At 57.0% G+C, this 25,871-nt stretch overlaps 1 protein-coding gene across 3 annotated transcripts in view; it reads left to right on the top strand.

The window, feature by feature from the left end:
- The first annotated feature begins 2,744 nt into the window (after positions 1-2,744).
- GRM4 (glutamate metabotropic receptor 4) overlaps positions 2,745-25,871 on the top strand; it is a 117,999-nt gene continuing 94,872 nt past the window's right edge. Inside the window, exons 1-2 of one of the 3 annotated variants that reach the window (XM_032849150.1) lie at positions 2,745-2,763; positions 14,446-15,341. In XM_032849150.1, the coding sequence (XP_032705041.1) occupies positions 14,823-15,341 (519 nt within the window). In that variant the 5' untranslated portion in view covers positions 2,745-2,763; positions 14,446-14,822. Of the gene's footprint in view, positions 2,764-3,414; positions 3,735-5,973; positions 6,030-14,445; positions 15,342-25,871 lie in introns of those variants that run through there. The other 2 variants (XM_032849147.1, XM_032849149.1) reach the window with 2 other exon arrangements.

The raw sequence follows: 25,871 nt of genomic DNA, 5'->3' as shown, positions 1-25,871 counted from the left end.
TCTCCTGGTGTGAATCAGGCCAGCCTTTTTAAAGGTTTCAAAATGAGACCCAACCCTGAATCCCAGCATTCTTAGGGAAACCTCAGCCTAGCCCCTCATCTCACTGATAAGGAAACCAAGGCTCAGAGAGGCTGGGCAACTTACCCCAGGTCACACAGGCTTAGCACCAAGGACCTAGCCTCTTGCTTCTAGCCTTGGGCTCTCTCTGCCCACCTCAGTGCCCCCCCCAACCCCCATCAGGGTACAGCTTGCTGAATGGGGCATCTGGGAATTCACGCCCTTGAGCCATCTGGCCCTGGGCCAGGATCCTTGTTCCCTGGCCCCTTGAGGTCCCTTCCTATCCCTCATCCCTTGCAGAGGTGGCTGTGTAGCTCTCTGTAGCTTCCTTGTTTCCACCTGATGCTGCTAGCTCCCTCAGGTCGGGGCACACCAACTGAAGTTCCTTGAGGTGTATGTTTGTCTGGTTCTGAGGGTCTCTCTGTGTATGTGCCTATCCGTGTGTGTGTGTGTGTGTGTCTGTGTGTCTGTGTGTTTCTGTGTCTGTCTGCATGACAAGTCAGCCCAAGTCAGCGGGAGGGAGAAGGAGGGTGTCCCAGCCAGACCAAGCTAGGGCTCACTGGAGAGAGTGGGCAGCTGAGCACTCTGGCGGAGAGGGGGTGGGGGGACACCTGGAGTGGCCCAGGATGGCTGCCCAGAAGAATGAGGCTTCAGGCTGGGCACCTTCAAACTGGACGAGTCCACAAACCCAGCCATCTGCCAGCCAACAGTGTTTCTTTTTTTAACCCCTGAAAAATATAGCCTGCCCAGCCTTCTGCGACACAGCTGGTGGGGGGCGGGGGGCCGGATAATTATGGCCAGAGTGAAAGCAACACCGAGGGGCAGGGGGTGGGAAGAATGGCTGCATTAGCTGGGCTTCTCCATAAACCATGGCCCATTTATTTACAGATTAATTGATTAATTAACTAATTTTTTAATTAACTCGATACAAGGATATTGAGGAGTATATCCTGTGTTAAAAATGGGGCTCCCACTTATTGGCACCTAGATACAGGACTGGGCTGTCTGCACACATTATTTCATTCATACCCAGGTGCTCGCCCTTATGGTAACTTTCCATGAATTAGACGAAGGACCCCGTTTTGGCCAGACACAGCCTCAAGGTAAGACGAGCTGCTCGCCAGCCCCCAGGCAGGCTGAGTTAAAGCCTCCCGTCATTCTCTAGATGGGTTGCATCTTGCATCCCAGGCCTGCCCTCGGAGGTCAGCATCTTGGTCCTTGTCCTCCGGGTGGGAAATGGAGGGACCCTGGGCTGGAGGACCTGGGCAGCCTGTGCCCAGGGACCAGGCCTCTCTGGGAGTGACTCTAGTGTCCCACAAGCCCAGAGCAGGTGTGCTTCTGGCTGGGCAGACCCCTGGATGGCAGAGCTTTCGTGGCCTTAACTTCAGTCTCTGTAAAATGCACCAGGTTGAGGCGTGCATGGCCGTGGGGTGCACGGCTCAAGGATAGGATGGTGTCCAGTCATTTGCGGATTTCCAGGGCTGGGAATGGAGCAGGATCCCGGCCAGTGCTGGTTGCATTAAGAAAAGGCATGAATGAATGCATGCTCTAGATCCTTCCATCAGAGACTTCAGGCTGACTGGGTAAATGAGACATGCATTCGGGACCATTACGTGTGTCGCCAAAGAGAACTCAGGCTTTGCCAACATTTATTCTTTCACCGAACATTCACTGAGCTCATACCATGGGCCAGGCAGGGTGCCGGGCACTGGAAGAACCGTGGTGAACAAGTTGCAGCTCTAGCCTGGCAGACTCTGGAATTCTGGAGGAGGGGGGTGTCTGAGGGGGTCTTTGGGAAGGGGCAGGGATGTGGGATGAGGGGCATGGAGCCAGAGAGGGCAGGCTGGTAGGGGGAGGGTCATTCCCGCTATCCTCAGACTCCCCAGACTTTTCCTTGACCTATAAGGGTGCTGTCTGTAGAAATTAGGGGTTGGGCTGTAAGAGGGGGCTGAGTCCCCACAGGTGGAGGCACATTTGAGGGCGGGGTGCCCCTTGCAGATCAGCCAGGAGGACTGAGGTGCTGATGGAGAGGGAGGTCACTGCTGGCCACTCTCCCCCAGCTCCCTGGCACTGTGCTGAGCACCCTCCCTGGGACAAGGACAGTCACACGTCACAGCTCTAATTGAAGCCGCTTCTGCAGTCTGGGACGAGATGCTCTTGCAATCCTAAGAGGGCTGCATGGCTCCCTCCTTCTCTTCCCCTGCCTGCCTCTGAGGTAGGCCCTCTTCTGGGATTTTTCACAGCAACCCTCCCCCCCTTCTGGCAGCTTCGGATTGCTGGGGCTCCGGCTTCTCCCTGACTGAGGGATTCTTTCCTTGGCTTGTGTTAGCCTGCCGCCAGGCCACCTGTTACACTTTGCAAACCAGTGCTGGAGGGAGACCAGCGGGCTGCGGACCATGGGCTGGGGGATTCCCTAGCTTAGTGGGGTTCTGGGGAGGAGGGGGCCTCAGCGGAAAGAAGCCCTCCTGACAGGCTGGGAGACTAGGGGTAAGTGGATTTGCCTCAGTGGGCCTCAGTCCCCCCCCCCCCCGTGATAGGTGCGTGATAGGCTCGAACCAGGTGCAAATGAACAAGCCACATGGGGGCACACGCAACGTGCATGCGGATGTGTGAGGAGAGGCCCTGCGGGTGGGGGTTCTAGTGACGCACAGGGGTGGGGAGGATCGCAACCCCTTTGCATCGCAGTGCTTTGCTGTACTTCCCAGGGTGTGTGTTTGAGGCTGTGTTTCCTGACCCTCGACCTTTGGAGTTGGGAGGGCTCCCTACACGTCCTCGGGTCGCTAAGTTGATTCCCGCCTGGGGGGAGGGGGCAAGGAAGGGGGCTTCCAGGAGAGGGCGCCGGTGGGGCGTGGTGGGAGGGGTAAAGACTGCGGGCCGGGTGTGGCGGGGTGGAGGGGCGCTTTGGGAGCCCCGGCCTTCCGGCGGTGGAGGTGCAGGGTCGGGAGGGGGGCTCCCAGGTGCTCTCTCTTTAAAAGGCCAGCGGAAGCGCCGTGCGCTTGGCCCGCACTCGCCGGGCAAACTTGCCGGGCTGGGTTCACGCCTTCCCGAGTGCGGCAGCGGCAGTGGGCGCCGGGCTGAGCTGCTGCGGTCCCCTCGCCCCCTCGTGCTCCCGGGCGCTCCCGCCCCCTCCCACAGCCTCCCCTCTCCGCGACTTCCTCGCTCCCCCCTGTCTCTCGCTCGCTCTCCAGCGCGCTCTCTCGCTCGCTCTCATTTTTTCCTGCTGCTGCTGCTGCTGCTGCCGCGGCGCCGCCGGGCGCCCTCATCTCGGCCGGCTGCGCTCGCCGCTCGGCTCCCGCTCCACTCCCTTCCCCGCCGGGAGCCCCCGGCTGGACCCCGCTGCCCGGAGCCGCGTCGCCCTCTCGTTTCGGCTCGGACGCCGGGCTCGGCGGGGCGGGAGCAGGGCTGGCTAGCTGCTCGCTGTTGCCGGAGCAGCGGCAGAACGCCGCGCGCTTGGAGGCGGCTCCGGCCGGGCAGCCGCCAGCTCATCCCCGCTGCGTCCCGGACTCCGGGCGGCTCCGCGCCCGGCTCGGTCCGCAGCGTCAGCGCCGTCCGCCGAGGCCCGGGCTCCCGGCAGCGCTAGCATCCAGCCTCCGCCGCCGCCGCCGCCTCTCTGCGCCCCCGGGGCAAGCGGGAGCGCAACCGACCCCTCGCCGTGGCTCAGACCTCGCCGGCGCGCGGTGAGTTGTGGCTCGCCGGAAACCGGCGGAGGGGACTGTGCCCTCCGGCCTCTGGGGCGAGGGCTGCGGCGGGGACTTTGGGGCTCGGGGAGGTGGCCTCTGACTGGCTCCCGCGCTCAGGGCTGCCGGGAGGAGGACTGGCGGATCCGAGCCCTCGGGGCTGGAGGGCGCGGGACCGAGGCTGGAGGGTCTCCCTTCGGGGCTGGGGAAGTGTCTCCGAATGCCCCCGAGGGAAGGAATGGGGCAGCGTTTTTTTTTTTTTTTTTTTTTTTCGGGCCTGGGGGAAAGTGTCTCTATTTAGGAGGGTTATGTCAGGTTCTGCCGGATTGGGGGGGGGGGCGCGCCAGCTCTCAGGTGGGGACGGCGGCATTAGCGCGCCCCCTTTGCGCAGGGGTAGGGCAGGCGGGGGCGCGGGGCGTTATTTGCACCCCTTCCCCGCCACCTCCCGGCGGGAGGGCCGGCAGCGCCAGCCTCGCGCGCCTCGGCTCCTTTCCCTTGCACCGCGTCCCGCTCCTCCGGCCGCCCCAGCGCCACCTTCGCCACCGGCCGGGCCGGCAGCCGCTCGCTCGCGGCCGCGGCGGGTTGCGACTGCGTTCTAGGGTCTGGGGTCTCCCCGCGGCTCCGGGACTTCAGGGTCAGGTGCTCCTGGGATACTCCGCACCGACCATCTCTGGGACCCTGGTAAACCCGAGTCTCTACGAAGACGCCGGGCGGGTGGCCAGGCCGTGTGTGTGTGTGTGCGTGTGCGTGTGCGTGTGTGTGTGTGTCTATTGGGGGGTCCCCTCCGGGGTCGGGCTTCCCCGGCGCCCAGGAACTAGCAGCGCCCCCTCCCCGCGCGGGGGCGGGGCTGCGAGGTGGAGACCCGGCCTGAGAGCTGCGCCCCCGCACCGGGGCGGTCTGAGGCTGTTTGTGCTGAAATGGGGCGGCAGCAGCGGCGGCAGGGAGTCCTGAGGCCCAACGTACGAGCGCCCCCTGCCCCCAGGCCACGAGTGACACCCCCTCCTTCAGATTTAAGGAAACCAGAGGCTCCCGGTTTCCGTACCCCTCTCGTCACCATGCCTGCCCCTGGGTACGGGGAGAGCTGTTTTTCGGGACTGAGCTGGGCTTGGCGAGTGGGGTGCCCGAATCCACGTGTTTGTTGGAACGGTGGTTAGTCTGTCTGACCCTCTGTCGTCTGTTGAAAGCTCTTGGTGATAGGAGAGGGAGTATTCTGTGTGTGTGTGTGTTCCCCTCGTAGTCTCCATTCTGGGGTGAGAGTGGGGGCCCAGGGCAAGCAGGGCGGCTAGCGGTCTCAGTCTTATATGGCATCCCCTTCCCACAGCCTGCTGCTTTTCACTCCCCCAGGGTGCGTGCTAGCTCTGCCCCACTTTCCCCCCTGCGATCCACAGGGGATGTGGGGTTTCCCGCCTGGGGTCTGAGTGCTGAGCTCCTCAGAGGCCAGTGCCTGGGTGGCTGGGAGAACTTCCACCAAGAGGTGAGGACCCGCGGGGAGCCTTTCCTGGTGACCTTTCCTGAGGTGGCAGGGAGGATTCCTGCAGAGGTGTCTGGGGGCTCCAGATGTGGTCGCCTTCCCTGGGCAGGCTTTGGGGGACAGTGGTGAGGGCCCCTGAGGTGGATGTGTCTCCAGTGGAGAGTGGGGGTCAGAGCCCTTGTGCCTTCCCCAGGGCCCCGCAGAGGACCACTTGGAGGACCTCTTTAGGCTTTAGTCAGAGTCCTGTCCTTGGTGTGGGGTGGTGGGGTCTTTGGGGTTGGTACCCCTGAACCTCTGCTTAGCCTTGGATGGGCGTGCCTGCCCACTTCTTCTCCCCCGATGTCTTCATCTTCCTCCAACTTCTGTCTGTTAGCCATAAACTTTCCCCCACCTGTCACCACTTTCAACCTCTCAGAGACAAAAATACCAGAAAGTTATACCCCCTTGAGGTTCTAGTTACCGCAAGGGCTACCTCTCCCCGGGACACCTACATTTAAGAGAGGCCCAGAGAGGGAGATGGCAATGCTGACCTACTGGTTGTGGGTCTCAGGAGAGAGATGTATGGGATGGGGGACGGAGGGGGACAGGCAGCTGGCACAGAGAACGGGTCCTGAGCAGGCGGAGGGGGAGAAGGGGAGGCGGGGAGGGGGGAGCATGTCAGCAGTTGAGCGGCTTCCTCGGCCTCAGTGGCCTAGTGTAGGCCGCTCCTGTCTTCCCTCATCCCTCCTCCCCCACCCTGCATCGGGGCGGCTTCATTCTGTTGGAGGCGTGACGTCCCCAGGAGGAGCGCCTCGCAGAGCACAGCAGCAGACAGGCAGCCTGAGGTAGGTGAGAGCACCAGCGAGAGCGAGAGCGAGTGAGCCAGAGAAAGAGAGTGAGCATCTTGCTGGCGGGAAGGGTGGGAGATGGCCCAGGAGAGAAAGCTCTGAGGGGGCTCCCCAGCCCAGCTTCCACGAAGCTCAGCCACACCTGAATCCACTCTGCTGCTGGGGGTCAGCTGGCAGGAAAAGACGGGACCAGGACCCACGGGTTTCTGCGCTTTATAATTACAGCCAATAGACACATCCTCTCCCCTAGACAAGCGCTTGGAGCTGGCAGCCCCTAATTACCACCCACCCCAAGACATCTGTCCACCCTGCTGTCCTCCTCTGCTCGGCCGAGAACCTAACTTTGCAGTGGGCAGGCCCCGCTGGCAGCCTGGGCAGCTGGGCCCTGCTGGCTGCTGGCTGGAAGGTTATCTCTCTTCTGCAGAGTGGAAGCTGCCTTTGCCACCCTGGAGAAGGCGTGGGGGGAGCTGGCATGGGGACTCGGGCCCTTGCTCAATGGGGCTGCCGGGCGAGCTGGCAGCTGGCTAGGCTGACCTGAGACAGGAGACTCAGGGGCTTTCCTTGAGGGGCAGCCTGGCCTGGAGTCAAGGACACTAACCTTCTGTGGCTCCCACCCAGCCTGGGGCCGGCTCCTGGAAAGAGCAAGGAGGGCTTGTTTTCATGTCAACTCTGCCCTAGTTAGCAGGGGACTATCAAAAATTAATTTAGAGATTTCACTGCCTTTGGCCCTTGTAGAGTGCAGGCTGCCTTTTCTCGGCTCCTGGGAACTCTTTCTTTCCTGGCTGTCTACCGTCTCTGGCCTCTCTCTGGCCTCTCACTCTGCCTCTCTACCAGGGTGCCCCTGCTGCCTCCCAGCCAAACTCCAGGCTAGCAGCTTTGCATGCCAGACAAGCTTCCTTAAGACACCCCCCAACCCCTTTCTCTTTCCCTGGCCCTGCACAGGAGAAGGAGACAGATCAGCAGAACTTGCTGGGTTCAGCTCTGCCTGCCCCGCCTCCTAGCCCGAGGGCCTAAGAGAGCCTCTTCAGCCTCTCCCTTGTTTCTCTTGACTCCTTGGAAAGATGAGCACTGCAAGGATAGTAAAAATCACCCCTTAAATTAAAGCTGATGACTCCCATCGAAATGTTTTATTATTAACCTCACCGTTTGGCAATCTCGTGGCAGCAGCGAGGCGTAAATATATGTGTACACATGTATATTAAATAAATTGGGGAATGCAGCTTGTAATGACATTATCTGGACCCCATTCAATTAAGGTAGATATTATCTGCCTTTAATGGGGAAGTGCCGGCCCACAATGCCAGCCCATGCTGTTTTGGGCTGAGCCACGCTGACTAGCTGGTATGGCGTTTCATGAAGCCTCCTTGTTTCGGACAAAGCTCTGGCTGTCCATTGGCTGTGATGCGGGGAGTCCCAGGAGTGCCGGGCCAGCTGCGGGTCCCAAGCTGGGTCCTGCCCTGTCCCCTACCCTTAGCCCTCCCCCCCCGTCCCCACCCCTCAGGGGGACAGGAACTAGCCCTCACACCTGTTTTCTGATGGGGGCTGTGGCTTCTAGTAAAAACACTGTCATTGCTGTGGCTCACATCTTTACCAGGGATTTTTAAAAAGACTTTATTTATTTATTTACTAGAGAGAGAGAGAGAGAGAGAGACAGTGCATGAGAGAGATCAGGGTTAGAGGGAGAGGGAGAAGCAGACTCTCTGCTGGGCTGGGAGCCTGACCTGGGACTTGATCCCAGGAGTCCGGGATCATGACCTGAGCCTAAGGCAGACGGTTAACTGACAGAGCCACCCAGGTGCCCCAGGTATTTTAGATCTTTGGAAACAAGACTGGGGACTTGACCTAGATTCTTAGGTTTTCAGTGAGTGATTACTTCTCAGGTGTCACCGTGCCTTCTTCCTGCCTGGCTTCAGTGTGGCCTAGGGATGGGAGTGTCACCCACAGCCACAGTCATGTTTGTGGCTGTGCCAGACAGTGGAGTCTGGGCTTTGACATGCTGAGCTGGTCTGGGCCCTAGCCTTCCAAGGCAGTGCCGGATTTGGGGAAGCTCTGATTTAAGGAAGGGGGGACAGGAAGAAGGAGGAGAGAGGAAGAAACCACATTAGCCGGGAAGCCCACGATAGCACCAGCTGCAAACAAAGATACTTGGCCACTTGGATTGTGCCAGAACGCTGGGGAGGGTGGCAGTAGGTGGGGGTGGGGTGAGTTGGGGCAGGAAGGAGAGGCCTGGGGGTCTGCATGGGAGTGGGGGCTGGTAGGTGGAGGAGATTTGGGCTCTGGCTCTTGGGGAGGAGGAGGATCAGTGTTGGGCCTTTTGTGGGCTGAACTGGCGGGGGTGGGGTGTGCCCAGAGCTGATGAGATGGGCTTGCTTTGCCCTCCAGTCTGTGAGCTGCTGTGGCCTTAGCAGGAGTTTGTCATGAATCCTTGCCTGTCACTGTACTCCAAACTCTCCAGTGGGCCCCCATTTCTCCAGCCACAGAGGTCTTGTTAGATCTTGTACTCGATGCCCTCTCTGACCTCTCCTCTCTCTCAGCCTTCGCACTGCCCTCCAGGTGCACTGGCTTCCTTGCTGGTCCTAGAACAATGAATGCCTAGCACAGTTAGGGACTTTGCACTTGTTTCCCTCTCCCTGGGACACTTCTCCCCAGAAAAGGCTCACACCTTCCCTGTGTTTTGTTGTTCCTTTTATGCCACCTCCTCAGAGAAGCCATCCCTATCTTTTTCTGAAAAAGCGCCAGGGTCTTGACCTCTCTCCTTCCCTGCCTTAGGTTTCTTCCTAACCCCTTGATTCCCCAAAGCGCCGCACATCTTTGTGTGGTCTGTTTATCGCCTGTCCTGTGCCACCTCCCAGATTGACCCCACAGGGCAGGAGCTGGTGTCCATTGCTCCTAACTTCTAGTTTCCCAGTGCCTAGAGCAGAGCCGGCACACAGCAGGTGCTCACCACACATTCCAATGACACAGGTCAACAACCAGATTGCCGTGGCAGACGAGATTGTATTCTATGCCTGACCACACAGGGGGGTTGTAAGAATTTGGTGCCGGGTCCGAGACCTACTCTGCGGATGGGGAATGCTGCTGCAGACCCTGCCCTGGGATCCCCTGTGGCTGCCGGCTGGCTCTGGGCACGGACCTACCTGTGTCTTGTTGTTTGTTGAGAATTTTCTGTGTTCTGAGCCTTGGGCTAGGCACAAGGGATACAGAGATGAGAGTGGTCCACGCAGGCCCTTAAAATCTTCCAGGCTCATCATTGCCAAATAACAACAGAGAGACGTGCAAGTGTGAGGAGGAAACAGGAACTGGGATAATCCAGGCAGGCTTCTTAGAGGAGGAAGAGTCTCAGTGGCTACCTGAAGGGTGAGAGTCACAGGGAGGAGGCTGTAGGGAATCATAGAGTGGGGAAAGCACAGCGATGGATCTGAAGTTTTCTTTTTAGTTTCTATAGGCATTAAGCTGAGGAATGATATCCTCATCTCTCCTCTCCTCTGGCCATTTCCTTCTGTCCACGTACATGGCAGTGTCCACCTCATGCCCAGCACAGAACCAGTCACTTCGGAATCGGGCCCTTGCTGTTCCGGGGAATGGGGAAGTGATGACTTGAGAAGCGAGATCTTCTCAAGAGATCTGGGATTTCTGCCCTTGGGAGGGTTCCTAACGCAGGCTGGAGAGCTGGAGCTTTTTGGAGCTGGGAAGAGAAGGGGGTACGGAACCCAGACCCTGCACTGTGGCTTCTTCCTGCTTTTCAGACCTGGCCTGGCTAGCCTGGGGAGTGCCTCAGGCCTGGAACTGGGGTGCTGTTCCTGTTACATTAATGCCCTGAGAGAGAGGGTGGGAAGAGCTCAGAATCCTTCATAACATCACATCATTCATTCACGTCCACAGTCCCTGGCACTGTGCCAGGCTAGGAAGCAGACAGCAAGTGGAGTACGACATGATCCCCCAATTTGGGCTGCTGGGGTTTGTGGGAGCTAATTGGCCACCCCCGCATGGACTTGGAGTCATACTGGTGGAGATCAAACTATGGGCCTTGTTGCTGGTGGAGCAAGGTAGGGTGCTGCTCCCTGGGTCTACCCCTGTCTATCTGGGAGGAGACTGTCCAGCAGAGCACACCAGTGTGGGGTCCCACGGTGGGGAGGAGAGCAGGGGCCGCAGAGGTGGCATACAGGCCTGCGTCTCAGGTCCCCATGGGCTCCTGTGGGCACAGGAGACCTCCAGTTCTCTCTCGATATTCCCATTGGGGAGCGAAGCTGCCAGCCCCGCTTGGGAAAGTGTGAGATGTGGGCGATGAGGCATCTAAACCGTTCGGGAGAGTCCAAACAGACTCCACTCATCCATCCGTGATGCCCAGCTTTTCCGAGCACCAGGGCTGGGCCACAAGAGAGGCAACGGTGAAGAGGGAGGATTCAAGTGGAAAAGTTGAGGGGAGGGAAGAGGCCTGGCTCAAGGGAGGCAGCGGCTGGGGTGGGGGGAGTGCTGGGGGTGGGGCAGGGCGGGTGGAAGAGCCCAGAACTTGAGAGGCTGAGAGCAGGAGCCAGCAGCTCTGCCAGCAGCCCCCAGCCCCAGCCCCCATCCCAGGGAGTGGAGAGCAGGGTCATTCCCTCTGACTCTGGTCTTGACTTTGGGCTTGGGGAGAATTCTCTTTCCTTAGCTTTGAGAGAATCAAAAGCAGCTTAGTGGAAAGTAAGTCAGACCTTAGGAAATCACAGTGGCTCTCTGTGGATCGGGTTGTTGTTCTGTGGTTTGTGGTTCCTCCTGGCTCAGGCCCTGGTTGTGGAGGGAAGGGTTTAGGTTAGATGTGAGGAAGCGCAGGATCCAGCTCGTTAGGGCTTGGAAGGGGTCACTGAGGCAGGTTGGGGGAGTTCCTCCCTGCGGGCCTGCAGATATCAGAGACGCCCTCAGATAGTGCGGTGCCTGGGCTGTGGGTGGAGGGTAGATGGCAGCCATCTCCTTCTCACATCCCCTTTCACTGAAGAGGATGTTCTGAGAAATGCTGTTGTATGTGGAGATGACCACGTGCTCCTCCCTCTTCTCCTCGTCCTGCCCTGCTTCTCTGGAGCCAAAGATCTGGCCCAGGGTAGAGGGGAGGGGAATATAGGGGCTGTGGAGAGAGGTGGGGATGGAGAGGGAAAGGACAGAATGAGAGGCCCCTGGAGGTGGGTGGTGAGCACCCATTTAGACCCCCTGCCTTCCCGGTGACTTCATCTGGGGAGGGATATGTCCCCCTCCACCAACCCCCCCCCCGCCCCCAAGCGTCTGAGGTGTCTGAGGTTGGAGGGCTGTCTGAGAACTCTGTCCCCCTTCCCTAAGATGGAGACAGCCCTGTGGCATCTGGAAGCATGGCCTCGGCTCCCCCTGCCCCACCCCCAGCCTCTGCTCTTGGTGGCTCCTTTCAGTCCGAGTATTTTTACTCTTCCCTTGTTCCTGCTACAGGATCAAAGGAAGGAGGGGAGGCTAAAAGAGGCGGTGGTTTGCCCAAGCTCTTTGGAGATGGTCAGAAAAGGCAGGCCTGGCAGGACTGAGGGATGGAGTGGGGCCCAGGGCTGCTGGGGGGAAGCCTGTGAGTGGGCTGTGCAGCCTGGCACCGCTGGGCCTGGGGCCTTGGGGTCTTGATTCTAATCCTGCAAGTGTTTGCTTTTCTTCTTACTGAGGCCTCCTTACTCTGTGTAGCCTCTGCCTCTCTCCATTGTGTGTATGTGTGTGTGTGTGTGTGTGTGTGTGTGTATGGTGCATGTATCTTGTATAGTAGGTGTGGGATATGTGTGTGCATATGGTGTGTGTGGTGTGTATATGTTTCTGTATGGTGTGTGGTGTGTGTGTGGTATGTGTGTATGGGCGTGTGTGTGTGTGTATGGTGTGTGTATGTGTGTGTGTGTGTGTGTGGTGTGTGTACCTGTGCCTCCGTGTGCATGTTGCTTGGCCTGGGGGCGGGGGGCTCAAGCTTCTAGGAGAAGCCGGTTTCGAGCCCTCACGAAGCGTCTGGAAGCCCGAGGAGGACGGACTGTCAGAAGCGGCTGTCCGTCAGTCTCCCAGCCTGCCTCTGCCCTGCTGTGGCCTCAACACACGGCCTGTCGTGATGCCGACCATCCCACAAGTTTTAATCCAGGCCACCCAAGCCTGGACCTGCAGGGGACTCGAGGAGGCCTCTGGGCTGGCGGGGTGGGGGCGTGGGGTCTGCGGGGGGTCTGCGTGATGCCGTATGCCTGGGGCGGAGGTCACTGTGTGAGTGTGGGCTCATCTGTGCGGGAGGGATGACAACGCCAGCCAGCTCCTGACAACGTAAACCAAGCACTTAGTCTGGGGCCTAGCACAGCACACGACCTTGTCATTGCTCCACGGGCCCTCCAGCCTTTGGACAGGACAGCACTGCATTGTGCAGGCTGACCCACCCATGGTACTCCTTCCCTCCCCTATGACAGCTGAGAATGCGCCCCTGCAGGGGCAGTATGCCCCCCCAGACCGCCTCCTCCAGCCCTTCTGTCTCAGAGATTTGGGACCCAAAGCCTCTCCAGGGGACGGCAGGGCAGGCACAGGCCTGGGGGAGTTGTCTGAGGCTCCTCTTATCTGAATTACGGGGCCCTGGCATCATTGGCGAGTCCCTCAGAGCCCCTCACTCCCTACAGCCCCTGGGGGAAGCGATCTGAAAAGCTCATGTACAGGGAGGTGGGGTTGGAGATGACTCTTCCATCCACGGGTCTGCCCCCTCCCAGCATCTTAAGGGCTCTTACTCTCAGCCTTCTCCCTAGCACTTCCCCCAGTGCTGGGTCATTGGTTCCCGGTTTCATGAGCTAATGTGGTATTAGGAAGCTTTCCTGCAGGCTGCTCCAGTTCTCTCCCGAAGTCTTGCCCCATCTTGACTTGCTCTGTGCCTTTGGGAGGGATATGGGAGGCCTCTGGACTTCTGGTTCCCCTGCAAAATGGGCTGCAGGGGAATTAGTAGCTGTGTTCTTGGCCTCTGAGGAGCTAACAGGTGAGGGAGCATTTTGATAAGGGGTCAGAGACGAGGTAAGGTTTGAGAAGGTGTTTGCCAGAGAAGCCCAGGAGTTGAGGCCTAGACTCGGGTGCTGTACCCTCTTCCCTCTCTTTTCCCCACAACTGCAGTAGTCAGGGCCTCTGGGGGGTGGATTACAAGTTGGGGACCAGTGGCTCTGAGACCCCTGCTTGGCTGGATGCAGGGACCACATCTCTAGGAACCCCACCCCCCAATCCAAACGCAAACCTTTCTTCTAAATAGCTCGGGAAACTGAGGCATAGAATGTGCACATGACTTGCTGGTCTTCCTTTGACAAGCCCATTGGGAGGGGAGCCTGGGAGTCAGCATCCCAACAAGTCCCTGACTCAGCTTCTAGCTTTTCTCCTTGTGGCCTCCTAAGTTGAGGGGAGGGAGGTTGCTGGCTTTGAGCAGGAGGCTGGGGCAAGGGAAGGAACCCCAGGGGAAATTAGCCCAAATTAGCAGTGAGAATGAGGAAGAGCTGGTGTTCTCTCCTCTCTACCCTTGCAGATAAATATTTAATCATAACAATAATAATGACAATGATCCTAATAATGTACAGTAGCTTGGGCTGTAACCTGAGCCCCACTCTCAGAGGGAAGAAGTGGGGGAGAGAGGAGGAGCAGTGGAGAAATTGAGAGATAAATACTTTGAGAAAGATGGTGGGGAGGGAGACCAAGTAAATGAAAAGGAGGCTTGTCCTCTTGGGCTTGGAGCCCCCTGGGGTTACCCTCCTCGCCCTGGGGTGGCTGGGCAGCTGGGGTGGAAATGTGAAATTTGCATTGCCGGATTGAGGAGGAGGATTCTGAACCCGGACAGCCCCAGCTGGTACCTGGCCTTCCGAGTGAGCAGCTGCCAGCCTGGTTTCTTATGTGCAGGCTTTGTTTATCCCTGAGTCCCCAAGGAACCTAAGAATCTCTGGTCCCAGAGCTGGCAGCTGGGGAACTGGGTTCTGCATGTTTTGCTTCTCACTACCTGTGTGACTTGGGCAAAATGCTCCCCTGCTCTGGGCCTCAGTTTCCTCATCTCTAAAATGGGGTCGGATACTGTGGAACTGGTTTCTTGCTCCTCCATCATGTGGCAAGAAGTGTTGAGGAAGGTGAGGAAGACCCTTCTTCCTCCCAAGTCAGTTCCAGGCTGTTCCTGGGGTGTGTGCTCTCTGATGCCCGGGTTTCTGATGGCCGTGGGTACAGACCTTGTGAAATCTTCAAACATGACCTAATTTCTGCCTCAGGCTCTCCCACTTGAACCAAAGTTGAGCAGCAGCTGGGAGAAAACCAAGTTCAGATTTGTGGAGCCTGTAGCCATAACCTCCGGCATCTCCTTCTCTCAGGCTCCTGATGAGAGATCAGAATAGCTAATGTCTTCTTTGGGCTTCTGTTTGATTCTCTCTCTCTCTCTCTCTCTCTCTCTCTCCCTTCTAAGGTTGGTAGGAGGAGAGCATTGGAGCTGTTTTCTCCTTGATGCCAAGATACGTCAAGCTAGGAGCACTCTCTTTTCACACTCATCCGTCAAGAACAGGCCTGCAGGACGTGGGGACCAAGACTAGAGCTTTGCGGCTCCCTGGCCACTCCTGGCCTGCCTGGGGGCATGGCCTGTGTCGGCAACTGAGCGCTGCCTGAGTGGCAAGGAGCACCAGCATGGGTTACCTGGTTGGCCGCCCTCAGCACCCCTGCTGCTGAAGCTGCCCCAGAGAGACTTGTGGGGGCTGCCCCACGCATGCTGACCCAGGCTGTGGGGCCAGGGGCCTGCCAAGGCTAGGAGTGGGGCCTGCCGTTCATGGGTCTCTAGGGATTTCCGAGATGCCTGGGAAGACAGGCTGGGGCTGGTGGTGGGCCCGGCTGCCTCTTTGCCTGCTCCTTAGCCTTTATGGCCCCTGGGTGCCTTCCTCCCTGGGGAAGCCCAAGGGCCACCCCCACATGAATTCCATCCGCATAGATGGGGACATCACACTGGGAGGCCTGTTCCCGGTACACGGCCGGGGCTCGGAGGGCAAGGCCTGCGGGGAACTTAAGAAGGAGAAAGGCATCCACCGACTGGAGGCCATGCTCTTTGCCCTGGATCGCATCAACAATGACCCGGACCTGCTGCCCAACATCACGCTGGGCGCCCGCATTCTGGACACCTGCTCGAGGGACACCCATGCCCTCGAGCAGTCACTGACCTTTGTGCAGGCGCTCATCGAGAAGGATGGCACAGAGGTCCGCTGTGGCAGTGGTGGCCCACCCATCATCACCAAACCTGAACGTGTGGTGGGCGTCATCGGTGCTTCCGGGAGCTCGGTCTCCATCATGGTGGCCAACATCCTTCGCCTCTTCAAGGTTAGTGCCTGGCTGGTTGGCCACCGACAGCCCAAGTCCTCCTCACCCAGGGTGTGGGGCCTGGCTGATTTCTTTCTCCTCTTTCCTCCTGGACTCTGAGGAAAAGAGTTATTGATTTTTTCCTCCCTTGGGAGCAGTATCTGAGAATCTGTGGCCAGAGCTTAGGTTCAGCTACATGAAGGTGTCGGGGAGGGACCCAGCTCTGTGGTGCTGACCGTGGTGCTGAAACGCTGCCTGGACCTCCTTGATCAACTCCGCTCCTCTGTGGGGAATTCTGAACCAAGAGAGGAGAAGGAAGTGCTGGTGAACAACAGAAGGGAGGAGGAGATAGGTGGACAGACATATAAAAAGAGACAGACAGATGGATACGTAGAAAGACGGGTGGAAAGAAAGGGAAACAGGGTCAAAGAGATAAATAGGCCGAATGGAAATACGAATGTTGGAGATTGTCAGAAACATAAAGCAAGACTTTTGTTTTGATATTGTTTTCAAATAATTGCGATTCCCAAGAAAGACATGTTTTTCTTCTAGCAGTTGAGAAAGCCCAGTGTGGCCCTCCCACTCCATCCCAAGATTATGGTTATAAAATGTGTCTTGATTTTTTGGAGGGAGCATTGGGCTATGGCACCTGCAGAGGATGGACGAGGACAGGGAAAGGGCCTGGCAGGGGCAGGCAGTCTCTGGTTCTCTTCTTGCTCCCCGCACGGAGCCAAGCTTCCGTTGCTCATTTCCTTCCTTCTGCCCTTCTTTATTGCACACCTTTCTCCCTTTCCTTCTGGAATCCTTCCCTGCCCCCTTCCTGCTACCTCCCTTCCTCTCTTCCTGGGGCAAGAGCTGCTGATTTGCAATTCAATTGGAGCCAAGTGCTTCGCTAAGCTGCTAAAACAACCAAAAGCTACCGGGTAGAGAGAAAAACATTACAAGCATTTTACCAATAATTATGAGCCGCTCTTCTCTTGGAGCCTGCCTTGTTTGCTCTGTGTGTTTGTGTGTGCATGTGCTCGTGTGCGTGTGTGTGTGTGTTTAAGGGGTGGGGGGGGGAATGAGGGGGAGAGAGAAAGAGAGAGAGAGGAGGAGAATATGCTGGAGGAGGAGGAAGGAATGCACTGAGGGAGCCGCTGCGTCCCTCCTTCACCCTGGTGTCTGGTTCTCAACCTCTGGAGATGTCCCCTTCCCTCCTCAAAGTCTCCCGAGTTAGGCTCAGGGGGCTGAGAGAGGCTGTCTGGAGCCATGCTGAGTGGGAAGTATTACGGCTGGGACTCTCCCACCTGCAGCCTTTCTGGAGGCTGTTTGTCCAGTCCCATGATATGTAGTATTTGGCGGGCCTTTCTAGAGGCCTCGGTAGAAGCGGGGATGCATGGTGTAGAAGACCGCCATGTTGTGCAGGGGGTGGAGGTGGTTGGGAAAGAAAGGGGGCTAGAGTTGTCCTATCACCGTGTGGGGTGGGGGGCTGGGACTTTGCAGGGGGTCATGTGCCCTGTGGTCCTCACTTATGTGCCTTCTTCCTGGAGTGTAGGTTTTATGGGATGATCCAGATGGAAACACTATTTTAATTTTCAGGCAAATGGATGCATTATGAAGAATGCCAAATTAAGACAAAACAGAAAGCTTGAAGGAAAACTTGCCCTTGCCATAGACAATTGGAACAACCCCTAGGGGGCTGGGCTGCCAGAAGTCATTCCTCCTAGCTTGTTTGGGACTAGGTAGCCTGGTCTGGTTCTCCCACCTGCCCTGATTTGGAGCAAGGAGAAGAGACCTAGAGGGGAGGAGGAAGCGGCTCAGCTGCCCTGGCCAGGGCCTGGCGGTGGCTTGGGCTAGCTGAGTCATTCACTGCTCCAGCCCGCCTGTCCCAGGCCTGAGAGGAGAGGCCACCTGGGGCCATCAGCAGAGGCGATGAGCCCCAGACTCCTTGTCAGCCTGTTTAGGTGGGGCCTAGACCCCAGCCTTGGAGAAGGCCAAGACTCCAGGTAGGGCTGCTGCAGTTTCCTTAGTGGAGATTTTTATGAAACCCTTTTGGTGACTCTGGGTGTTTCAGAAGACAGCCTGATGGGGCCCTCATGACTGTGACCTCAGTGAGTGCTCCCCTGCCATCATCTCCCAGGGGAGAGGCAGTGCCCACTTCATAGGGAGGTGGGGAGGCTCAGAGGAGTGGAGAGGTGTTACGACGCGGGGTAGAGTCTCCAGGCAGGGTACCTGTGAGCGTTAGGGCATGAAGCATGTTCTTGGAAACATGGATATTTTGGGGTGAGGCATCCAGTGACCCCACATGGGAGTGCAGTGTGACTTCTGTGCTAGTACCTCTCTGGCTGGGGAAAGGTCTCTGGGGGTGAGGGTGTCTCACCAGCCTAGGGGTCCCCAGACGTTCCTTTTTCTCTGCGCATCTGGTCACCTAGGAACATGGCCAAGGCCTTGGTTTCATCTGTGCCTCTTTGGACTGCAGAGAATTGAGTGGGTTGGGGCTGAGGGTCAAGAGTCTCCACACGGAAAGCCAGATGGGCCTGGGACTCTGAGGCCTGGGGAGGAGAGAAGGGATGGGGGCAGGGGGGACATGTTGGAGAGGGAGGGGCCAGGCAGGGGAGTTGTGGAGAGAGAGCCAGAGGGAGGCAGTCATCTGTGGTCTGTATTCCCTGGGTTCCTTTTAACAGCATTTATGTTCCAGGCTGGCGACAAGACGGCTTCTCAATCATTAAACTGATAAAAATGAGAGGCTGGGTGAGAAACTTGAAAGCCATTTATAGAAGCAAAAATGTTGAACTTTGGTGGTGGGGGTTGGGAGCTGGGGCCCCTGGCTGGAGAGTGTGAGTGAGGGAGGGTTGCCATAGCTGGGGTAGCTGCTGGGTCAGGTGTCTCCTTCAAAGGGGATCTCTGCAGCCCCAGCCCGGCTCTGCCATGGCCAGTGAGTGGGGCCTGCTGACAACTTCCACCAGAGGCTCTGATTATAGCTCCTCTTCCTCCAAGAGGTCAACTTCCTGGGCTCGGCTCCGAGAGGAGCTCTGGGCTTGGGGCCACTAGACGAGATTTCCTCTGGGGCGAAAGCTAACAGGGTGCTGTTGGGGTCAGGGTATGAGCAAGACACAAAACTAGCAGCGCTGGGAGGGGCCAGCTCCCCACCATGCCAATGTGGGATCTGAGCCCTGATTAAGTGACAGGGCAGGGCTGGAAGTCTGGTCCCCAGCTCCCAGGTCTGACTCCTTCTGGAAGGCCTGTCCAATAAACTGGGTTGGAAGTGAGACCCAGGCCTTCATGGGGCCCAGAAGCCCTGACTCTGGGAAGTTGTGAGTCTGACTTGACAGCTTCTATCCCTTACTTTCTATTCCTGTTCTCTTCCTTCATCCTCATTTTGGCTCTCTCTTCCCAGGATGGGGAATATTCATGGGTGGAAAGAATACCTTTTGGAAGAGATCCTAAAGCCAAGGCTGTGATGGGCGCAATGCTATGTTGGGACAGCCCAGGTTCGGTCTGGGTTTAAATCTTCTTTCCACCAGAGTTCCCTCACTTCCCTTCACCCTATAGGTCACGTACACCATAGTGTGAATGAGCCAATAAGATCTTTTCCTGAGAGCAGCCTTTGTTGGGGGGAGAAAGAATATATCAAATGCCTTGGAAGGAAGCAGTTTTCAAATCCCAGACTTGTAAGAGCTAGGACAATCCAGAAATCACTGCATTGAGTCCCTCATTCTCTTGCAACAGACAGAAAAGCTGCGACCTGAAGAAGGAGGGTGTCTCTCCAGCATGGTGGTTAAGAATCTGGATGCTGGGACCAGAGAGTCTTTGCCACCTCGGCTTATGGCTTTTCCTGATTGTGCCTCTGTTTCCTCATGTGTAAAATGGGGATGGGAATGGTCTCATAGGCCAGGGGAGAGAATTAAGAGTTAATGTCCACAGCGGGAACTAGCACGGTGCCTGGCACACAGTCAGCCCGCAGGAAATGTTACTGCACAGCTTGTTGCCGGGCCTGAGATCAGCATGAGACACGCCACTGATGTGGAAGAGGCTGGAGCTGGTGGGCAGTGACAGACGGTGACCTTTGAGACTGATCCTGGAGCGGCCCCACCATCTGCTGGGCCTCTCGTGTCCTCCTGCAGACCGTATCTAACTTTTAGATACGGAGCTATGTCTTGCTGTCACACAGTGGGGCATGGGAGGAAGGGCAGTGGAGGGAGGGCAGGAGCAGGCAGGCAGGAGAAGGGGGTGGAGGGGACACCAGTGAGCGGGGGAAGGGGGAGGGTGGAGATGAGCAGGTGCCCCAGTTTCCTAGAGGAGAGGCAGGGCCAGGGGTGCTGGTGAGCCATGTTACCCCTTCCGTGCATCCCGCCCCCACCAGCCTGGTGATGCTCTTGACCCATGCGGAGCTGTGAGAGCTATAAAGGTTTGTGGCTTGCTTTTGGAAAAAGCAGCCTGTCTGGTGCTTGGCTCGTTCTGCTCCTCAGTGCCTGGCCCAGGACTCCGGGGGAAACTTTGTGGCTTAGATAACACGAGATATTCTGTTGAGGATGTGGCTTTGGGTCTTCGAAGTGTTTTCACTGCACAACCAGGAGGAACTTTCGCGAGAGTCTCTCCCACAGCTAGCCCCTCCCACAGCTAGCCCCTCTCCCTTGAAGACCCCTTCCTCCTTCCAGCGCCCAGGCCAACAAACTTGGCGACAGTTTTGACCACCCTTTTTCTACTGTCAGCAAACCTTACAGGCTTTTTTTTTTCAGAATGTGTCCTGGATGTGGCACCCCTCACCCTTTCCACCCCTGGGGCCTCTCCCCCCTGGACCATTGCAGAAAACTTCTCTTCTTCTCCCTGCTTCCAAATGGGCCTTATCACAGCCAAACCTTTGCTCAGAGGTCACAGCAATCTTTCTAAAAGCTGGATTAATTGTACTCACCCTTATTTAAACCTTTCATTGTTTTTAGCTTAAAATGCAAACTTCCACACCCCTGCCTGTCTCAGAGGCTCTGTGCTACCTGGCACCCCAACCACATCTTTGGTCTCTCCTAGATGTACTCTACACACTCATACGGTTTTCCTTATCCTCCTTGATGACACTGTTTACCTCACCACAGGGCATTTACACCTGCTGTTCCGTCTATATGGAATCTCCCTTGACTTTATGAAGCTAGATCCTTTTCATCCAACCTTAAGCTTAAATGGACTCCCTTCAGAGAAGCCCCCACCTCTCCCAATTATTCTATCTTGTTTGCCCATTTCCCCCTTTATGGCACTCATCACAGTTTGTACTTCTGTCTGTATTTCCTTGTTTTCCTCTTTGCTGTTGGCTTCCCCCCCTTGCTAACTAGGAGTTAGCAAACTACAGCTCAAGAGCCAAATCTGGCCCACCACCCGTTTTTGTGTGACCCATGAGCTAAGAATAGCCTTGGTATTTGAAGTAGTTGAAGAAAAAAAATCTAAAGAATCATATGTCACGACACAGGAATATCACGTGGAATTCAAATTTCAATGCCCATAAATAAAGTTTTGTGGGTATACACCAGGCCCACGTTTAGGTATTATCTAGGGCTACTCTTTTTTTTTTCTTTAAAGATTTTATTTATTTTAAAAAATATTTTATTTATTTATTTGACAGACAGCGATCCCAAGTAGACAGAGAAATAGGCAGAGAGAGAAGGGGATGCAGGCTCCCTGATGAGCAGAGAGCATGATGTGGGGCTCGATCCCAGGACCCTGGGATCATGACCTGAGCCAAAGGCAGAGGCTTTAATGCACTGAGCCATCCAGGCGCCCCTATTTATTTTATTTTTTAAAGATTTTATTTATTTATTTGACAGAGAGAGACACAGTGAGAGTGAGTGCACAAGCAGGGGGAGTGGGAAAGGGGAAGCAGGCTCCTCGCTGAGCAGGGAGCCCGATGCGGGGATCGACCCCAGGAACCCGGGATCATGACCTGAGCTGAAGGCAGGTGCCCAACTGACTGAGCCACCCAGGCACCCTGGAGATTTTACTTTTTAAGTGAACTCTGCTTTTAAGTAATCTTAACGTGGGGCTGGAACTCACAGCCCCGAGATCGAGAGTCACGTGTTCTACCAATGGAGCCAGCCTGGTGTCGGGCTGTGGAGCTGACACCTGGGAACTGAGTCCGTGAGCCCGAGGACAGCAGCCGACCCCGCTAGACTTTCAGCAGCACCCACAGCACCCCTGGCGGGTGCCAAGCCCATAGCGGGCTCTCAGGAATCTCAGCCAAATGAAGTCATGGAGAGTGAGGCATCTCCTGGCCCCATGTCCCCCCCAAACTCTGGGACATCAGCAGGGTCGCCATGGTCCGCAGAGTCCTGTGTAAGTCCCTGGTGGTGGGGATGTGTGCAGCCTGGCCGGTCTTACCATTGGGTCAAGCCAGTGCCCACTAGTGCCCACCCGCGCCCCCAACTTTGGTGACCCCAAGGCCCCTTGGGTGTATTTCCACCCCCGCTAACAGCTCCAGCTCCTCCCCCACCTACAGAATTCCTAAAGCTTTGTTCCCCGCTGGAGGGTATGTAACCCTGTGCCACTTGAGGCTTTTGTTAGAGATTTGTCCCAACAGAGCTTCCTCAATAAATATTTGGGGGTGAAGGAGGGACCCTCCCAAGGAGGCGTGTGAGTTGGAGTCATCACAACTTTTCCATAACCCATATTCTGTGCCAGGGCTCATCTTGATCCTCATAGTAACCCCGAGGTACAGCTGTTATCCCCGTTGTTCAGATGGAGAACTGAGGCTCAGAGAAGCTAAGCAACTTGCCCCAGGTCACACAGCTGGAATATGAACCCAGGCTGTGTGGCCCTGAATCGAGCCATGTTGCCAGCTTGCACTCCTATCTCTTGGCGTTCTGATAGACTTCAGTTTGAGACCTGGCCTGATACTCACTGTGCGGCCTTTCTGAGCCTCCATTTACTCACGCCATGCTGGGATCCACTTGGCAGAGGTGCTGATGTGTACAAAGACCGGAGTAGGGGCTTAGGGGATGCTGGTGTTCTGACGGATGTTTGTGCCTGTGGGGTGCTGGGCCCCTGGAGGGCTGGGGAAGGAGTGGAGAGGTGTGGGCAGGGGGTCTTGCTGAGCGTGACAGTCAGGGCCTGTTGTCCTCAGGTGAGGAGCACAGAGCCCTTGCTTTTACCGCCTCCCTCTTGCCCCCAAGCACTGGGTGTCCCTCTGTGGGGAGAGGCCGGGGAGACCTCAAGACATAAGGGTCAGGCTGGAGTCTGCACAGAGAACGGAGTCCGGTGCAGGGGGGTACACGTGGCACCTGGAAGAAGCTGCAGCCGCCCCACATCCCCCCAACCCCCAACTACTCCTCTGCCTGTTCTCTCTGTGCCCTCAGAGCTCTGTCCAAGCCACCTGGACGTTGCCGTGGTGGAGGGGTAGCCCCGGCATACAGTCAGATACCGGAGAGACAGAGGTGGCCGAGGGCCGGTGGGTAGGGCTGCTGGGGGAGAGGCTGTGTGGCTTTAGTGGTTCTCAAGCCCCGCTGCTCATCACAGTTACCCGGGGAATTTATGAGCAAATTTGATTCCTCAGCCCCCAGGGGGTTGATGAGACCTGAAGGCCCGTCCTGTGTATGTGCACCTGCCTGGGGCTCGGCTGGCCATCAGATCAGGTGCTCTGAGCTGGCCAAGTATTCCCCCACCCACCTGGCTTCCCCAGGGGGCACCCCACTCACCCTGCAGTCCTCTCCAGCTTGCTGCCTCCCAGGTGTTCCCCACCCCCACTCTGGGGCTTGCAGACTGGCTCTGAATACGGGAGATTTGGGGGTGGAAGGCAAGATTCGGCTCTGGCAACTGGACTGGCAAAGAGCCACCTTATTGTGAAACTAAAAGAAGGGATTGGGGCCTCTGGGGTGACTTCCTAGAAATGCTCGAGGGAGGGAGGCTTGGTGGGCTCCTGGAGTCAAGGAGGAGCTGACGGGGCCCCTGGGTGAGGTGTGGGACTTTGCAGAGGGGCTGAGGTGGGACTGAACCTGGGGAGACTCAAGTTCACGACTGCTAGCATCTGGCTCTTTCTCCTGCCTGGACCTTGGCTTTTCCACCTGTAAAAATTAATTCACTCACTCTCATTCACTCCCTGACTCCGTATTGGACAGCTCCTCTGTGCCCAGCACCGTCAGAACAGTTTTCTCCATCTGGCCAGACATTGGAATCACCTGGGGAGTTTAAAAAAAATCCTAGGACCTGCGCCCCACCCCTGGAATTCAGATAATTGGTCTGAGATGGGGCTTGGGGTCCCCAGGTGATACCCACGCAGCCCAGGTGAAGAACTACCACTCCAAGCATCTTTATAAAGCTGGACACAAAATAGTGGGCTTCTGTGTTTGAGGGGGAAGGCAGGCAGTGAACAGGTAAATCATATAAATATCTCCTGGGGAGAGGCAGTTCCTTGCAGAACGAAGCAGAGAAGTCACTAGAGAGGTGAGGGAGAGGGGGCCTAATTTAGATGGGATGGTTGAGGGTGGCTTTCCTGAAGAGGGGACATTTGTGCATAAGCTCGAATAGAGTAAGGGGGAATTGCTCTGTGGATATTTGGAGGAAGAGTGTTCTAGGTAGAAGGAACAGCAAGTACAAAGGCCCTGGGGCAGGACTTTCCCTCGTTATTGATCTAGGAACTCAAGAGAGAGGACCAAGACAGCCCTGGGAACAGGGAGAGGGGGACCAAGGGGATTACAAAACCCACATCCTGATCCTTATTACTGCAAAAGGTGTTGTGGGAGGGGTGTCAGCAGGAATCTGATGACCTTGGGCAATCACTGGGCCTCTTAGGACCTCAGTTTCCCTACCTGTAAAATAGGCAAGTGGTCGCTGCACGGTACTGTAGAGCCACAGAATCTATGGGGGAGGACCTATCAGGGCGGAGCCTGCTGGCTTCCTCCCACCCACGCCCCCACTGTCCCTTTTCCATCCCACCCCCTACCCAGGCCTGAGGAAGGAGAGCTGGAGACAGGAGCAAGGCAGGGCCAGCCAGACAGGGAGCCCCAGGAGGCAGTAGGGTGCAGTGGTGAAGGCATGGGCTCCGGGGCCAGATGGTCTGGTTTCAAACCCCTGCTCTGCCATTTATCACCTGGGGGCACCACTCTGTGCCTCAGTTTCCTTGTCTTCGAAGTGCCAGAAACCCACATCACGGGACACTGGGAAGATGGCATGAATGCATGGCACGGAGTAGGTAGGCTGTAGGTGGCAGCTGCATGCCTGGGTGTGGCTGGCAGCCTGGAGCGCTCCCTGGCCTTGGAGGCAGCCACACCATAGGTAGGTCGGATCTTGGCCCCAGGTCACTCCACCTCTCTGGACCTGACTCATCTCATCTGTGAAATGGGCAGAATCGCATGTACCTTCAGGGTCAGGATGTGGGATAATGCAGTGAGGAGCTGGTGCTGTGTTGGGAGCTCAGTAGGGCTCAGGAGTGTTCGTCCTCACCTGCTGACAGCTTCCAAGAGGGGTTGGGGGCGGGGCATGGTCTGAGCCATGTCAACTGGGGAGCTGGGCAATGGCGAGGGGTGGATCGCTGGCTTCTGGCAGGGGGGGTGACTGGTGAGTGTACCTGAGTGTCCCCAGTGAGATGGTCCTGGGGCTCTCCTGATCCTCATTGTGAGGTGGGGGGGTGCTGGGGTGATCTCTGGCTTCCCACTCTGGGGAGGGCTGTGGGTCCTCTTACCACTGAGGCCTCCCATTGGCCAGGGAGATGCGTTCTGGGTCTGGTTCTGCTGCCACCTCACTGTGTGACCTTGGGTGGAATGAGGGCATTGAATCAGTGGGCTGACTCCACTCCTTAACCCCCCGGGGCATCTCCTGCAGAAGGAGCGCTGAGCTTACTCCACTGTGGTTGGGTCGCCACCAGATTGTCATGGCCCCCATGGCCTTTCTGGTTGTCTCTCCTGGGTACTCCCTCGACCCTGCATGTTCTCTGAGCCTGTGCTGTGCTTTCCAAAACCTGCCTTGGGGATTTTCCTGGGCGTGAGCTCCTCCTGGAATCCCCTCTCCATGTTTGATGGGCAGAGTCAGACTCCTTCAAACTCTGACTCAAATCCAAGACTTTCCTGAGCCTTCAAGGGCGGAGGTGATCCTGGGGCATGTGGGGTCCTTTGTGTGGCTCTTGTGGGTATCCCTGAAGTCTGTGGGCTTGTCAAGGGCAGGATCGGGCTGGACCCTTCATGGTCTTCCTCTTCCCCCCCAGTGCCAGGCCCTGTGTGTCAGCCTTGGGACCAGGTGTGGAACCGGTGAGGGAGATGCACCTGCAGCAGGGGTGGGGCCCACGCTGTCTGAGGGGTTGTCTGAGGGGTTACACTCTTTGTACCTCCCCCTGCCGAACCCTGAATGAGCTGTGTGCTTTTTCGGTTTCCTCCCAATTTATTAAACTAGCATTTTTATGACCCAGACATGCTGGAAATGAGAAGAAAGCAAATTCTACTTCATATTCCAATTGACCTTTACGCTTGCCACTTGGCTCAGGGGCCCCTGGCTGGGGTGAGGTGATGAGATGCAGGCTCCAGCCTCCGGGCTCTGGGGCTGCGGGGGAGAGTGGTCCCCTGGAGCTGTGCTGGGAGCAGGGAAGCAGGACCATCCCAG

The sequence above is a fragment of the Lontra canadensis genome, unplaced genomic scaffold (genome assembly GCF_010015895.1).
Source record: "Lontra canadensis isolate GAN:19392208 unplaced genomic scaffold, GSC_riverotter_1.0 scaffold219, whole genome shotgun sequence".
Classification (NCBI taxonomy): domain Eukaryota; kingdom Metazoa; phylum Chordata; class Mammalia; order Carnivora; family Mustelidae; genus Lontra; species Lontra canadensis.
Note: the sequence above shows the minus strand (reverse complement) of the source record. Positions and strands in the feature narration are given on the sequence as shown.